The sequence below is a fragment of the Cynocephalus volans genome, unplaced genomic scaffold (assembly GCF_027409185.1).
Source record: "Cynocephalus volans isolate mCynVol1 unplaced genomic scaffold, mCynVol1.pri scaffold_201, whole genome shotgun sequence".
Lineage (NCBI taxonomy): Eukaryota > Metazoa > Chordata > Mammalia > Dermoptera > Cynocephalidae > Cynocephalus > Cynocephalus volans.
This window is the reverse complement of record NW_026902451.1, coordinates 135028-152484: the sequence shown is the minus strand read 5'-3', so window position 1 is coordinate 152484 and position 17457 is coordinate 135028. Positions and strand designations below refer to the sequence as shown.

The 17457-nt window shown below is 46.5% G+C and overlaps 2 protein-coding genes across 2 annotated transcripts; both read right to left on the bottom strand.

The window, feature by feature from the left end:
- Window positions 1–6273: 6273 nt before the first annotated feature.
- LOC134369011 (alpha-ketoglutarate dehydrogenase component 4) lies at window positions 6274–7230 on the bottom strand. The gene has a single exon (XM_063085236.1). It carries the CDS (start codon window positions 7183–7185, stop codon window positions 6880–6882), a length of 306 nt encoding a protein of 101 aa, XP_062941306.1. The 5' UTR covers window positions 7186–7230; the 3' UTR covers window positions 6274–6879.
- An 8835-nt stretch (window positions 7231–16065) lies between these two features.
- Window positions 16066–16720, bottom strand: LOC134369014 (alpha-ketoglutarate dehydrogenase component 4). The gene has a single exon (XM_063085238.1). It carries the CDS (start codon window positions 16673–16675, stop codon window positions 16370–16372), a length of 306 nt encoding a protein of 101 aa, XP_062941308.1. The 5' UTR covers window positions 16676–16720; the 3' UTR covers window positions 16066–16369.
- Between the last annotated feature and the right edge of the window lie 737 nt (window positions 16721–17457).

The following is a 17457-nucleotide window of genomic DNA, read 5'->3' as shown; positions in this document are numbered from 1 at the left end:
CCATAAAGACTGTTTCTTTATAAATCACCCAGTTTTAGGTAATTCTGTTCTAAGCAACAGAAATGGACAAAGACACATGCTACAGTAATCAAAACCACAAGGTAGTAGACTAAAAACATTCACGTCAACCAGTGAAACAAACTGGAGCCCCAAAATAAAACTACATATTGACAGTCAAATGATTTTTCAATAAAGGTACCAAGAACGCATAACGAGCAAATGACAGTTTCTTCAATAACCGGTGTTGGCAAAACCGTGTATACACACTCAGAAAAATGAAGTTGAACCCTTCTCTTATCTTACACCACCTACAAAAATCGGCTCAATATGGATTAAAGATGGAAATGGAACACCTGAAACTGTAAAATTGCTAGAAGAAAACATATGGGAAAAGCTCCACAACATTGGTCTGGGCAATGATTTTTTGCAGATAGCCCCAAAAGCAAGGCGACAAAATCAAACAGAGACGAAAATGGGATTGCATCAAATTAAAAAGCTTCCGCACAGGAAAAGAACAAGTAGGAGAGCGAAGACACGATGACTGGAATGAGAGAAAATATTGGAAAACTATACACCTGATTATGAATAAGTATCCAAAAATACATACAAAATTCAAACAACTCAATAGCAAGACAACAACCCGATTTAAAAAATGGGCAGAGTAACTGAACATACGTTTCTCAGAATAAGACCTCCACATGGCCAACAGGCTGATGAAAAAATGCTCAACCTCCCTAATCATCAGGGAAATACAAATTAAAATCACTAGGACACATAATTACTTCATACCCATTAGAATGGCTAGTATCAAAAAGACAAAAGATAACTAGCACTGGCAAGGACGTGGAGAAAAGGCTACCCTTGTACACTGCTGGTAGGAACGTACAACCATTACAGAAAACAGCATGGAGGTTTCTCAAAAATCTGTAAATAGAATTACCGTATGATCCAGCAATCCCACTTCAGGGAATATCCCCCAAAGAACTGAAATCAATAGGTCGAAGAGATATCTGTACTCCCATGTTCACTGAGGCATTATCCATAAGAGTCAAGATATAGAATCAACCTAAGTGTTTATTAACAGACGAACAGATAAAGAAAACGTGGTCTAAGTACACAATGAAATACTATTCGGCCTTAGAAAAGAACAAAACTCTGTCATTTTCCAACAACTGGGATGCAACTAGAAGACATTACGCTGAGTGTCGCATGCCAGGCACAGAAAGACATGCTGCATGATTTCACTTGAATGTGGAAACTGGAAAGGTCAGACTCATGGAACTAGAGACCAGAATGATGGTTAGCAGAGCCTGGGAGCTGCGGGCGGGGGGGATGGAGGAACAAGGACGAAGGGAAGTTTGACCAATGGGTACAAAGTTTCACTCTGGAGAAATAAGGTCTGGTGATCTATTACACAGCAAGGTGACTATAGTTAATAATAATGTATATTTCAGAATGACCAAAAGAGTGGATTTTCAGTGCTCTTACCACAGGGGAGGAAGTATGTGAGGTCACGAGTGTGTTACTTGCCTAACTTGCTCACTGCACAATGTACACATGTGTGCAATTATCACATGGTGCCCCATAAACATATGCAGTTGCGAGCTGTCAATAAAAAGTAAAAATTCAAGTCCAATAAAAAGAAACACAGTGCAGCGCTGGCATAAAGTGTACATCAGAGGAACAGAATTGACGGCCTAGAAGCAAGCTCATGCAGCTATGACAACTGGATTTTCACAAGTGCTTTGGGACCACAACAAATGGTGCTGAGACAACTGAATAGCCACATGGAAAGAAATGAAATCGAGCCCTTTTCTAACCCCATACCCAAAAGTGAACACCACACGTGTCACAGAGCTAACTGTAAGAACTCAAACTACAACACTCGAGAAACACAGGAACAAACCTTTGTGATACCGGATGTGGTGGTGGTCTCTTAGGTAAGATGCCGAAAACACAAGAACCCATATAAAGAAAGAGTAAACGGGATATCATGCAACGTAAAACTGCTGTGCTTTACAGGACACCACTGAGAAAAAGAAAAGACATCAGGCTGCACAGGAAAAATACATTTTCAATTCACAGATTAAGAACAAGACTATAGAAAGAGCTCCTAAACGACAGTAGGCAGAATTTTTTAAAAAATGGTCAGAGGAAGAGTCGGCCCGTTAGCTCTGCTGGTTAGAGGGTGGTGCTCTCATACCAAGAGCAAGGGTTAGGATCCCCACACAGGCCAGCCGCCAGTAACAAACAAACCACAAACCTGCTCAGATCATTCAAATGAGCATTTCTCTAAGTGACAGATAGGAAAGGCCAATAAGCACCGAAGAAGATATTCATCGTCACCAGCAAGGAAATGGCTATCAATACCACAGTGAGATAATAGGTGGCACACATTACAAGGCCTATAAATCAAAAAGACAGTCAAGACAAGGTATTGACAAGGCTATAGAGATAGCACAACCCTCATATATTGAGGGAGAGACTGGAAAATGCTACAGACTGCCAGGAAACCAGGTCGGTAGTTTTTCAAAACGTGAAATGTAAACTTACTACGTGGCCCAGCAATCCTACCGCTGGGGACCTACGAACGAAAACTGAAAATCTGTCCACACAAAAGTTTATATATGAACGCTCCGATCAGCCTCACTTACACTAGTCAAAGAGTCAAAACCACACGGAACGCCAAGGAACAATACTGAAACCGGCAAGAGAGGGGCGCACACACACACACACACACAAACACACACTCACTCTCACACGCGCAAACACACACACTTACACACACACTCACATAAAGTCTTAATACAGATTTCAGTAAATTCTTCAACAGAAAACTCCCAGTCCAGGAGAGAAAGAGACGTTCTAGCCAAACCAAAAATTTAACAACAACAAAAACAACAACAAAGCCTTTCAGACAAGAGCACTGTATGGACAAGAGTATCCTTCAAACAGGGAGAGAGACAATCCTCTCCCAGACAGACGAAGGCCGAGAGGATTCCCCACAGCAGACCGCTCTCCCAAAGCGCTGCACAGGGCTCCTCCATCTCAACGATGACGCTCACATGCCCCAGCACCACGTCTGCAGGGACGAAAGTCAGCAGTCATGGAAGGAGAAAAACAAAGAACACACTCAACCTGCAAGGAAGACGACAAAACCGCTCCCGCCATGCCCTGCTGGCCTTGTCCCCACTGCCCTCGCAATCGCAGCGGCGGCGATGGCTCACCAGGCCCGGGAACGGAGGACACGGCCCCGTGACCAGGAGGCCACAGCACAGCTGCACCTGCTACTCCGTTCTGGCCCCCACACCGCCCCCCGCCGGCTGCTCCCGCAGCAGCCCTGGGACAAGGCCACCGGCGCGCTGGGGCCCTTGGACGGACGGTCGGACGGTCGGTCGGTTGGACGGGCGGACGGACGGACAGACGGACGGACGGACGGACGGACGGACGGACGGACGGACGGACGGCGGAGCAGCGCTGGGCTCCTGCGGAGGGGAGGAGGGCGCCCCAGCCTCCTGTCTCTGCCAGCGCCGGGCACCCCGCCCGCCGTCTGCATCCCTCCCCGCTGGCCTCTGCCCCCACTCCCGAAATCAGGACTCGGGGGACCCTCCTAAGACACCCCGCGGCGCGACGACGCTACTCCCCTGCCTCGCTCGGGAGCCACAGCCCCCTCACGTGGGCCCTACCTGCTCCGCCGCGCCGCGCCGCTCCTCTCGCCGGTCTCCTCCGTCGTCCACCGCTGCCGCTGCCGCCGCTGCGTCGTCCAGTGCTCCGGTGCACACGGGGACCGAGCAGGCTCTGGTGCGCCCGCCGGCCCGGCCGCGTCTGGGAGACGTGCGCGATCCCGGCCTCTCCAGGCCGCCTCAGGGGGAGGACTCGACACCCCAGACTGGGCGGGGCCGGGACAAGGGTGGGTGGAGGTGGAAGTGGCGGGAACACAGGGGTGAATGCCCGCAGGGGGGTGGGGACTAATTAGATGCATCCTTGTGGACCCCAGCCTGGGCTCCACAACCATGCCCTCTCCTATTCTCTATACACTTGCCATCAAGGATCCCCCGAATCCATTGGCCAGAACACCCCACAGAAGCAAATACTTAGGCCTAAACAAAATCAACTCCCGACTGGCACTTTGACAACCTGGGAAATGTCAGGTGACTACCGTGACCCAGCAATTGTACTGCTGGAGACACACGCAGGAGAACTGAAAACATATGTCCCCACAGAAGTTTGTACATGAACGCTCAGATCAGTGTCACCTACACTAGCCAAAGAGTCAAACCACACAAATCACAAAGGAAGAACACTGAAACGCATGGAGACAGAAACACACACATGCACAGACACACACACACACACACACACGCACACACACTCAAAAGGGTCCAAATACAGGTTTCAGCAAATATATGAACAGAAACCTCACAGTCCAGGAAAGAATGGGATGTTGCAAAGTTTAGAAGCAGCAGAAGGAAAGACTTCCCTATCAAGAGGACTGTACCCAAACAAGGATCCTTCAAACACGGACAGCAAAAGTCCTTTCCTAGGCTAACAAAAGCTGAGAGAATTCACAAATGTCTACGAAGAACTCTTCCAAGTCCAAGAAGATACTAACAGGGAACCGCAAAAGGAAGGATAAAAACGCAGTGACAACACAGAAGACCATCGACCCACTCCTGAGAAAAGCGCTCCCGGCCTGGACCTCCCGCGGCCGCGTCTCCCGCCACCCTGCACTTGCACTTACAAGTGCACACGTGCACACTTGCACGCTGGCCCCCTGCCCCCCCCCTCTGCTCCCCTGGCCCCGGGAACCCGAGGCCACAGCCTTGCCTTGCCGCCGCCGCAGCCGCTTATCCGGCCTGGCTCCCGGCACCGCCTGCCGGCCGGCCGCTCCCACCACAGCCCTAGCACGAGGCGAGCCCGGCGCGCAGGGGGGATGGATGGCGGGACAGCGCTGGGCTCCTCCTGAGTAGGGCAGGAGGGCGCCCCGATTTCACCGCCCTGCCGGCGCTGGGCACCTCGCCGCCGTCTGCTTTCGGCCGCCCCGCCCCTCCCCCACTCGCGGCTTCGGGGGACCCTCCCGAGGCACCCCGCGCCTCCCTCCTCTCTCACTCCGACACTGCGCCCCTGCCCTGCCTCTTTGGGGACCCACAGCCCCCTCCCGGGGGCCTTACCTGCTCCGCCGCCGCGCCGCGCCGCTTCCCTCGGAGGCCTCCTGGGTCCGCCGCTGCTGCTGCGCTGCCGCCCCCTCCTCCCAGACATCCGGGCTCCAAGGGGAGGGGGGGTGGAGGCCCACAGTGGGCGGGGCCTGGCAGGTGCAGGACCGGCTGACAGGTGGGGGGTGGGGCTTGGGGGGAATGCCCTGGCGGCGGTAGGGAATAAGGAAACACACATTGCTATGGATTGATTGATTGATTGATTTTTAGTATTAGTTTTTTATTTTATTTTATTTTGTCGACATACAATGTGGTTGATCATTGCGGCCAATTACAGAAACCTCCCTCCCTCCTCCCTCCCAACAATGTCCTTTCTGAAAGTTTGCTTGTCCTATCAATTTCAAGGAATTGCAATTGTCGCGTCTTCTTCCCCCCTCCCCCCCATTTTTCCTTTTTTTTTTTTTTTTTTTTTTTCCTGTGTGCATTTATCTATTTATCTTTACCTCGCACAAATAAGAGAGAACGTGACATTTCTCTTTCTGGGCCTGACTTGTTTCACTTAATATAATTCTCTCTAGGTCCACCCATGTCGTTGCAAATGGCAGTATTCCATTCTTTTTTCTTTTTTTTTTTTTAAAGGTATGGAAGAGAATTTATTCAGCTTTGTGAGGCTTTTACAATATACACAGCCTTGACACACAAGAAGGCCCTATTAAAATTTCATAAATTGCTTAATAAGTAAATATTTTGGTTGATTTTGTCTTTCAGACATTAAATTTGAGAAAGTTAATGGTTATCAGGATTTACATACGTGATCACAAAACTAAACAAAAAAACAAGCCTTTCTTAACATCCCCAAAAGATAATAAATTGCAGTTTCTAGTGAAACATTTATTCCTAGGCTATATTCATTTTTATCTCTTATTTTCCATTTTATACTTTTCTGCATTTTTTAAAATATAGGTTACAAATAATCTTTTCTGTTATCTCCCCAGTCTAAATCCCATAGTCAACTGTTTTATCTCGGCTATATTTTTATCATTTAGAGTAGGATATGCACAATGGACAACACGTCTGACTACAGAAGAAGATTCTAGAGAAGGATACATTTATTAAGCCAGTTATAGTTCAGTAACCTTGTGAATTAAAAAATGTGAGAGAATTCAGAACAAATAATCATTATTTCACTGATCCTCATCCAATTTCAGGAAAATTACATCCTTAAAACGGCAATTCTGCCTGATAAATTCTTCCCGTGTCTAAACAGAAACAGAAAGAAAAGTAAAATTATGGGAAATATATACTAGTATATTGAACACCGCGTGCTTTTAATAGTTCAACACATTATATTTGATAATCAAGAGTATATTAATATGGGCTGGCCAGTTAGCTCAGTTGCTTAGAGCGTGGTGTTATACAACCAGGTCCAGGGCTTGGATCCCCATACTGGCTAGCTGCCTCTCCCCCAAAAAAGAGTAAATAGGCTAACATTTAAAAATGTATACTTTAATAAGTAGAAAGCATATAAACAATTAGGTAAGCTTGTGGAGAAGCTGACCAAGATACATAAATTAGGAGATAAAAGTGTCCATCTAAATTTTCTATATTTCATTTTTTTTTTACTTTATTAAAGTTGTTTAATATACAATTTCTCATTTGTTATTTTGGAAGTCCTTTATCGTAAAGTCAGTTCTTTTGTTTGATGACAAACTGCTGCTCACAGTGATTATTCTGGACCTCCACGTTGGATAAATTCAATTTCTTCTTGAGACACAAGTTTCCTTCTGTATTTCTGAGGTAATGATTTTAGTATTTCTGCAGTGTCTGGTGGACCTTGATGCATCAGCAAATCTGGTGATTTACTTCCCTTAGAATGCTGTGAAATTGCAGAATGAGATGGTACCCCTGTTGATCTCAAAGCTTCTGATACATTGGGTTTAGGATTGTCTCTTCTGTCAGGGAACCTTATTAATGGAGTATGTGGCTTGACTACCTGCACGACCCTGCTGGCAGACGCCATTTTGCTGCCCATCTTGACCCCCGAGAAGGGGCAGCTTCCGGGGCGCAGGCGAGCCCCGGAGATCCCATTCTTTTTTAAAGCTGAGTAGTATTCCATTGTGTACATATACCACATTGTCCATATCCACTCAACTGATGATGGACATCTGGGCTGGTTCCAACTCTTGGCTATTGTAAATAGTGCTGCGATGAACACTGGGGAAAAGGTGTACCTTCGACTCGATGATTTCCATTCCTCTGGGTGTATTCCCAGCAGTGGGATAGCTGGGAATGGTAGATCTATGGCAGATCTATCTGCAGTTGTTTGAGGAAACTCCATCCCATTTTCCATGGAGGCTGCACCCTTTTGCAGTCCCACCAACAATGTATGAGAGTTCCTTTTCCTCCGCAGCCTCGCCAGCATTTACCGTTCAGAGTCTTTTGGATTTTAGCCATCCTCACTGGGGTGAGATGGTATCTCAGTGTGCTTTTGATTTGCCTTTCCCGAATGCTGAGTGATGTTGAGCATTTTTTCATATGTCTGCCGGCCATTCGTAGATCTTCCTTAGAGAAATGCCTATTTAGCTCTTTTGCCCATTTTTTAATCGGGTTGCTTGTTTCTTCCTCGTAAAGTTGTTTGAGTTCCTTGTATGTTCTAAGTATAAATCCTCTGTCAGATGCATATTTTGCAAATATTTTCTCCCACTGTGTTGGTTGTCTTTTAACTATGTTAATTCTTTCTTTTGCTGTGCAGAAGCTTTTCAGTTGGATATAATCCCATTTGTTTATTTTTCCTTTGGTTGCCCATGCTTTGGGGGTCATGTTCATGAAGTCTGTGTCCAGTCCTACTTCCTGAAGCGTTTCGCCTATGCTTTCTTGAAGAGGTTTTATTGTTTCGGGGTGTATAATTAATTCTTCAATCCATTTTGAGTTGCCTTTAGTGTATGGTGAAAGGTATGGGTCTAGTTTCATTCTCCTGCATATCGATATCCAGTTCTCCCAGCACCATTTCCTGAAGAGGCGGTCTCTTCCCCAGTGTACAGGCTTGGTGCCTTTGTCAAAGATCAGACGGCTGTAGGTGTGTGGGTTGATTTCTGGATTCTCCATTCTATTCCACTGAGCAGTGTGTCTGTTTTTATGCCAGTACCATACTGTACTGTTTTGCTTATGATAGCTTTGTAGGAGAGTTTAAAGTCAGGTAGTGTTACGCCTCCAGCTTTACTTTTTTGGCTCAGCGTTGCTGCGGCTATGCGTGGTCTTTTGTTATTCCATATCAGCGTCTGGATAGTTCTTTCCATTTCTGAGAAAAATGTCACTGGAATTTTGATGGGGACTGCATTGAATTTGTATATCACTTTGGGTAGTATGGACATTTTCACTATGTTGATGCTTCCAATCCAAGAGCATGGGATATCTTTCCATCGTCTTGTCTCCTCTCCACTTTCTCTCAGCAGTGGTTTGTAGTTCTCATTATAGAGATTTTTCACATCCTTGGTTAACTCGCTTCCTAAGTACCTTATGTTTTTGGTGGCTACTGTCAATGGGCAAGCTTTCTTGATTTCTCTTTCTGCATGTCCACTATTGGAGAATAGAAATGCTACCGGTTTTTTTGTGTTGATTTTGTATCCTGCTACTTTGCTGAAATCCTTTATCAACTCCAAGAGTTTTTTTGTAGAGCCTTCAGACTGTTCGACATATAGGATCATGTCATCTGCAAACAGGGACAGTTTGACTTCATCGTTTCCAATCTGGATGCCCTTTATTCCCTTCTCTTCTCTGATTGCTCTGGCTAGTACCTCCAACACTATATTGAATAGGAGTGGTGAGGGTGGGCATCCTTGTCTAGTTCCTGTTCTTAAAGGAACAGCTTTCAGCTTTTCCCCATTCAGGATGATATTGGCAGTGGGTTTATCATATACGGCTTTAATTATGTTGAGATAGTTGAAATCTATACCTAACTTATAGAAGGCCTTTCTCATGAATGACTGTTGAATTTTATCAAGTGCTCTTTCAGCAACTATACAGATGACCGCATGGTCCTTGTGTTTGATTTCATTAATATGGTGTATCACATTTATTGATTTGCATATGTTGAACCAACCTTGCATCCCTGGGATGAGTCCCACGTGATCGAGGTGAAGAATTTTACGTGTGTGTTGCATGCCCTCTCTCTCTCTCTCTCTCTCGCGCTCTCTCTCTCTCTCTCTCTCTCTCGCTCCTGCCTTTCTCACAGTGTGATACACTGTGTCGTTGAAGTCACCACCAAACAAGTTCCTCACCAGATGTGTTACCTGGACTTTGGGCTTCCCAACATTTGAAACTGTAAGCCATAAAGACTGTTTCTTTATAAATCACCCAGTTTTAGGTAATTCTGTTCTAAGCAACAGAAATGGACAAAGACACATGCTACAGTAATCAAAACCACAAGGTAGTAGACTAAAAACATTCACGTCAACCAGTGAAACAAACTGGAGCCCCAAAATAAAACTACATATTGACAGTCAAATGATTTTTCAATAAAGGTACCAAGAACGCATAACGAGCAAATGACAGTTTCTTCAATAACCGGTGTTGGCAAAACCGTGTATACACACTCAGAAAAATGAAGTTGAACCCTTCTCTTATCTTACACCACCTACAAAAATCGGCTCAATATGGATTAAAGATGGAAATGGAACACCTGAAACTGTAAAATTGCTAGAAGAAAACATATGGGAAAAGCTCCACAACATTGGTCTGGGCAATGATTTTTGGCAGATAGCCCCAAAAGCAAGGCGACAAAATCAAACAGAGACGAAAATGGGATTGCATCAAATTAAAAAGCTTCCGCACAGGAAAAGAACAAGTAGGAGAGCGAAGACACGATGACTGGAATGAGAGAAAATATTGGAAAACTATACACCTGATTATGAATAAGTATCCAAAAATACATACAAAATTCAAACAACTCAATAGCAAGACAACAACCCGATTTAAAAAATGGGCAGAGTAACTGAACATACGTTTCTCAGAATAAGACCTCCACATGGCCAACAGGCTGATGAAAAAATGCTCAACCTCCCTAATCATCAGGGAAATACAAATTAAAATCACTAGGACACATAATTACTTCATACCCATTAGAATGGCTAGTATCAAAAAGACAAAAGATAACTAGCACTGGCAAGGACGTGGAGAAAAGGCTACCCTTGTACACTGCTGGTAGGAACGTACAACCATTACAGAAAACAGCATGGAGGTTTCTCAAAAATCTGTAAATAGAATTACCGTATGATCCAGCAATCCCACTTCAGGGAATATCCCCCAAAGAACTGAAATCAATAGGTCGAAGAGATATCTGTACTCCCATGTTCACTGAGGCATTATCCATAAGAGTCAAGATATAGAATCAACCTAAGTGTTTATTAACAGACGAACAGATAAAGAAAACGTGGTCTAAGTACACAATGAAATACTATTCGGCCTTAGAAAAGAACAAAACTCTGTCATTTTCCAACAACTGGGATGCAACTAGAAGACATTACGCTGAGTGTCGCATGCCAGGCACAGAAAGACATGCTGCATGATTTCACTTGAATGTGGAAACTGGAAAGGTCAGACTCATGGAACTAGAGACCAGAATGATGGTTAGCAGAGCCTGGGAGCTGCGGGCGGGGGGGATGGAGGAACAAGGACGAAGGGAAGTTTGACCAATGGGTACAAAGTTTCACTCTGGAGAAATAAGGTCTGGTGATCTATTACACAGCAAGGTGACTATAGTTAATAATAATGTATATTTCAGAATGACCAAAAGAGTGGATTTTCAGTGCTCTTACCACAGGGGAGGAAGTATGTGAGGTCACGAGTGTGTTACTTGCCTAACTTGCTCACTGCACAATGTACACATGTGTGCAATTATCACATGGTGCCCCATAAACATATGCAGTTGCGAGCTGTCAATAAAAAGTAAAAATTCAAGTCCAATAAAAAGAAACACAGTGCAGCGCTGGCATAAAGTGTACATCAGAGGAACAGAATTGACGGCCTAGAAGCAAGCTCATGCAGCTATGACAACTGGATTTTCACAAGTGCTTTGGGACCACAACAAATGGTGCTGAGACAACTGAATAGCCACATGGAAAGAAATGAAATCGAGCCCTTTTCTAACCCCATACCCAAAAGTGAACACCACACGTGTCACAGAGCTAACTGTAAGAACTCAAACTACAACACTCGAGAAACACAGGAACAAACCTTTGTGATACCGGATGTGGTGGTGGTCTCTTAGGTAAGATGCCGAAAACACAAGAACCCATATAAAGAAAGAGTAAACGGGATATCATGCAACGTAAAACTGCTGTGCTTTACAGGACACCACTGAGAAAAAGAAAAGACATCAGGCTGCACAGGAAAAATACATTTTCAATTCACAGATTAAGAACAAGACTATAGAAAGAGCTCCTAAACGACAGTAGGCAGAATTTTTTTAAAAATGGTCAGAGGAAGAGTGGGCCCGTTAGCTCTGCTGGTTAGAGGGTGGTGCTCTCATACCAAGAGCAAGGGTTAGGATCCCCACACAGGCCAGCCGCCAGTAACAAACAAACCACAAACCTGCTCAGATCATTCAAATGAGCATTTCTCTAAGTGACAGATAGGAAAGGCCAATAAGCACCGAAGAAGATATTCATCGTCACCAGCAAGGAAATGGCTATCAATACCACAGTGAGATAATAGGTGGCACACATTACAAGGCCTATAAATCAAAAAGACAGTCAAGACAAGGTATTGACAAGGCTATAGAGATAGCACAACCCTCATATATTGAGGGAGAGACTGGAAAATGCTACAGACTGCCAGGAAACCAGGTCGGTAGTTTTTCAAAACGTGAAATGTAAACTTACTACGTGGCCCAGCAATCCTACCGCTGGGGACCTACGAACGAAAACTGAAAATCTGTCCACACAAAAGTTTATATATGAACGCTCCGATCAGCCTCACTTACACTAGTCAAAGAGTCAAAACCACACGGAACGCCAAGGAACAATACTGAAACCGGCAAGAGAGGGGCGCACACACACACACACACACAAACACACACTCACTCTCACACGCGCAAACACACACACTTACACACACACTCACATAAAGTCTTAATACAGATTTCAGTAAATTCTTCAACAGAAAACTCCCAGTCCAGGAGAGAAAGAGACGTTCTAGCCAAACCAAAAATTTAACAACAACAAAAACAACAACAAAGCCTTTCAGACAAGAGCACTGTATGGACAAGAGTATCCTTCAAACAGGGAGAGAGACAATCCTCTCCCAGACAGACGAAGGCCGAGAGGATTCCCCACAGCAGACCGCTCTCCCAAAGCGCTGCACAGGGCTCCTCCATCTCAAGGATGACGCTCACATGCCCCAGCACCACGTCTGCAGGGACGAAAGTCAGCAGTCATGGAAGGAGAAAAACAAAGAACACACTCAACCTGCAAGGAAGACGACAAAACCGCTCCCGCCATGCCCTGCTGGCCTTGTCCCCACTGCCCTCGCAATCGCAGCGGCGGCGATGGCTCACCAGGCCCGGGAACGGAGGACACGACCCCGTGACCAGGAGGCCACAGCACAGCTGCACCTGCTACTCCGTTCTGGCCCCCACACCGCCCCCCGCCGGCTGCTCCCGCAGCAGCCCTGGGACAAGGCCACCGGCGCGCTGGGGCCCTTGGACGGACGGGCGGACGGTCGGTCGGTTGGACGGGCGGACGGACGGACAGACGGACGGACGGACGGACGGACGGACGGACGGCGGAGCAGCGCTGGGCTCCTGCGCCGGGGAGGAGGGCGCCCCAGCCTCCTGTCTCTGCCAGCGCCGGGCACCCCGCCCGCCGTCTGCATCCCTCCCCGCTGGCCTCTGCCCCCACTCCCGAAATCAGGACTCGGGGGACCCTCCTAAGACACCCCGCGGCGCGACGACGCTACTCCCCTGCCTCGCTCGGGAGCCACAGCCCCCTCACGTGGGCCCTACCTGCTCCGCCGCGCCGCGCCGCTCCTCTCGCCGGTCTCCTCCGTCGTCCACCGCTGCCGCTGCCGCCGCTGCGTCGTCCAGTGCTCCGGTGCACACGGGGACCGAGCAGGCTCTGGTGCGCCCGCCGGCCCGGCCGCGTCTGGGAGACGTGCGCGATCCCGGCCTCTCCAGGCCGCCTCAGGGGGAGGACTCGACACCCCAGACTGGGCGGGGTCGGGACAAGGGTGGGGGGAGGTGGAAGTGGCGGGAACACAGGGGTGAATGCCCGCAGGGGGGTGGGGACTAATTAGATGCATCCTTGTGGACCCCAGCCTGGGCTCCACAACCATGCCCTCTCCTATTCTCTATACACTTGCCATCAAGGATCCCCCGAATCCATTGGCCAGAACACCCCACAGAAGCAAATACTTAGGCCTAAACAAAATCAACTCCCGACTGGCACTTTGACAACCTGGGAAATGTCAGGTGACTACCGTGACCCAGCAATTGTACTGCTGGAGACACACGCAGGAGAACTGAAAACATATGTCCCCACAGAAGTTTGTACATGAACGCTCAGATCAGTGTCACCTACACTAGCCAAAGAGTCAAACCACACAAATCACAAAGGAAGAACACTGAAACGCATGGAGACAGAAACACACACATGCACAGACACACACACACACACACACACACACACACACACGCACACACACTCAAAAGGGTCCAAATACAGGTTTCAGCAAATATATGAACAGAAACCTCACAGTCCAGGAAAGAATGGGATGTTGCAAAGTTTAGAAGCAGCAGAAGGAAAGACTTCCCTATCAAGAGGACTGTACCCAAACAAGGATCCTTCAAACACGGACAGCAAAAGTCCTTTCCTAGGCTAACAAAAGCTGAGAGAATTCACAAATGTCTACGAAGAACTCTTCCAAATACAAGAAGATACTAACAGGGAACCGCAAAAGGAAGGATAAAAACGCAGTGACAACACAGAAGACCATCGACCCACTCCTGAGAAAAGCGCTCCCGGCCTGGACCTCCCGCGGCCGCGTCTCCCGCCACCCTGCACTTGCACTTACAAGTGCACACGCGCACACTTGCACGCTGGCCCCCTGCCCCCCCCCTCTGCTCCCCTGGCCCCGGGAACCCGAGGCCACAGCCTTGCCTTGCCGCCGCCGCAGCCGCTTATCCGGCCTGGCTCCCGGCACCGCCTGCCGGCCGGCCGCTCCCACGACAGCCCTAGCACGAGGCGAGCCCGGCGCGCAGGGGGGATGGATGGCGGGACAGCGCTGGGCTCCTCCTGAGTAGGGCAGGAGGGCGCCCCGATGTCACCGCCCTGCCGGCGCTGGGCACCTCGCCGCCGTCTGCTTTCGGCCGCCCCGCCCCTCCCCCACTCGCGGCTTCGGGGGACCCTCCCGAGGCACCCCGCGCCTCCCTCCTCTCTCACTCCGACACTGCGCCCCTGCCCTGCCTCTTTGGGGACCCACAGCCCCCTCCCGGGGGCCTTACCTGCTCCGCCGCCGCGCCGCGCCGCTTCCCTCAGAGGCCTCCTGGGTCCGCCGCTGCTGCTGCGCTGCCGCCCCCTCCTCCCAGACATCCGGGCTCCAAGGGGAGGGGGGGTGGAGGCACACAGTGGGCGGGGCCTGGCAGGTGCAGGACCGGCTGACAGGTGGGGGGTGGGGCTTGGGGGGAATGCCCTGGCGGCGGTAGGGAATAAGGAAACACACATTGCTATGGATTGATTGATTGATTGATTTTTAGTATTAGTTTTTTATTTTATTTTATTTTGTCGACATACAATGTGGTTGATCATTGCGGCCAATTACAGAAACCTCCCTCCCTCCTCCCTCTCCTTCCTCCCTCCCAACAATGTCCTTTCTGAAAGTTTGCTTGTCCTATCAATTTCAAGGAATTGCAATTGTCGCGTCTTCTTCCCCCCGCCCCCCCATTTTTCATTTTTTTTTTTTTTTTTTTTTCCTGTGTGCATTTATCTATTTATCTTTACCTCGCACAAATAAGAGAGAACGTGACATTTCTCTTTCTGGGCCTGACTTGTTTCACTTAATATAATTCTCTCTAGGTCCACCCATGTCGTTGCAAATGGCAGTATTCCATTCTTTTTTCTTTTTTTTTTTTTTAAAGGTATGGAAGAGAATTTATTCAGCTTTGTGAGGCTTTTACAATATACACAGCCTTGACACACAAGAAGGCCCTATTAAAATTTCATAAATTGCTTACTAAGTAAATATTTTGGTTGATTTTGTCTTTCAGACATTAAATTTGAGAAAGTTAATGGTTATCAGGATTTACATACGTGATCACAAAACTAAACAAAAAAACAAGACTTTCTTAACATCCCCAAAAGATAATAAATTGCAGTTTCTAGTGAAACATTTATTCCTAGGCTATATTCATTTTTATCTCTTATTTTCCATTTTATACTTTTCTGCATTTTTTAAAATATAGGTTACAAATAATCTTTTCTGTTATCTCCCCAGTCTAAATCCCATAGTCAACTGTTTTATCTCGGCTATATTTTTATCATTTAGAGTAGGATATGCACAATGGACAACACGTCTGACTACAGAAGAAGATTCTAGAGAAGGATACATTTATTAAGCCAGTTATAGTTCAGTAACCTTGTGAATTAAAAAATGTGAGAGAATTCAGAACAAATAATCATTATTTCACTGATCCTCATCCAATTTCAGGAAAATTACATCCTTAAAACGGCAATTCTGCCTGATAAATTCTTCCCGTGTCTAAACAGAAACAGAAAGAAAAGTAAAATTATGGGAAATATATACTAGTATATTGAACACCGCGTACTTTTAATAGTTCAACACATTATATTTGATAATCAAGAGTATATTAATATGGGCTGGCCAGTTAGCTCAGTTGCTTAGAGCGTGGTGTTATACAACCAGGTCCAGGGCTTGGATCCCCATACTGGCTAGCTGCCTCTCCCCCAAAAAAGAGTAAATAGGCTAACATTTAAAAATGTATACTTTAATAAGTAGAAAGCATATAAACAATTAGGTAAGCTTGTGGAGAAGCTGACCAAGATACATAAATTAGGAGATAAAAGTGTCCATCTAAATTTTCTATATTTCATTTTTTTTTTACTTTATTAAAGTTGTTTAATATACAATTTCTCATTTGTTATTTTGGAAGTCCTTTATCGTAAAGTCAGTTCTTTTGTTTGATGACAAACTGCTGCTCACAGTGATTATTCTGGACCTCCACGTTGGATAAATTCAATTTCTTCTTGAGACACAAGTTTCCTTCTGTATTTCTGAGGTAATGATTTTAGTATTTCTGCAGTGTCTGGTGGACCTTGATGCATCAGCAAATCTGGTGATTTACTTCCCTTAGAATGCTGTGAAATTGCAGAATGAGATGGTACCCCTGTTGATCTCAAAGCTTCTGATACATTGGGTTTAGGATTGTCTCTTCTGTCAGGGAACCTTATTAATGGAGTATGTGGCTTGACTACCTGCACGACCCTGCTGGCAGACGCCATTTTGCTGCCCATCTTGACCCCCGAGAAGGGGCAGCTTCCGGGGCGCAGGCGAGCCCCGGAGATCCCATTCTTTTTTAAAGCTGAGTAGTATTCCATTGTGTACATATACCACATTGTCCATATCCACTCAACTGATGATGGACATCTGGGCTGGTTCCAACTCTTGGCTATTGTAAATAGTGCTGCGATGAACACTGGGGAAAAGGTGTACCTTCGACTCGATGATTTCCATTCCTCTGGGTGTATTCCCAGCAGTGGGATAGCTGGGAATGGTAGATCTATGGCAGATCTATCTGCAGTTGTTTGAGGAAACTCCATCCCATTTTCCATGGAGGCTGCACCCTTTTGCAGTCCCACCAACAATGTATGAGAGTTCCTTTTCCTCCGCAGCCTCGCCAGCATTTACCGTTCAGAGTCTTTTGGATTTTAGCCATCCTCACTGGGGTGAGATGGTATCTCAGTGTGCTTTTGATTTGCCTTTCCCGAATGCTGAGTGATGTTGAGCATTTTTTCATATGTCTGCCGGCCATTCGTAGATCTTCCTTAGAGAAATGCCTATTTAGCTCTTTTGCCCATTTTTTAATCGGGTTGCTTGTTTCTTCCTCGTAAAGTTGTTTGAGTTCCTTGTATGTTCTAAGTATAAATCCTCTGTCAGATGCATATTTTGCAAATATTTTCTCCCACTGTGTTGGTTGTCTTTTAACTATGTTAATTCTTTCTTTTGCTGTGCAGAAGCTTTTCAGTTGGATATAATCCCATTTGTTTATTTTTCCTTTGGTTGCCCATGCTTTGGG

Coding starts and splice junctions, on each gene's coding strand:
- LOC134369011 (XM_063085236.1), bottom strand. CDS start 7,185: ATGGGCAGCAAAATGGCGTCTGCCAGCAGGGTCGTGCAGGTAGTCAAG.
- LOC134369014 (XM_063085238.1), bottom strand. CDS start 16,675: ATGGGCAGCAAAATGGCGTCTGCCAGCAGGGTCGTGCAGGTAGTCAAG.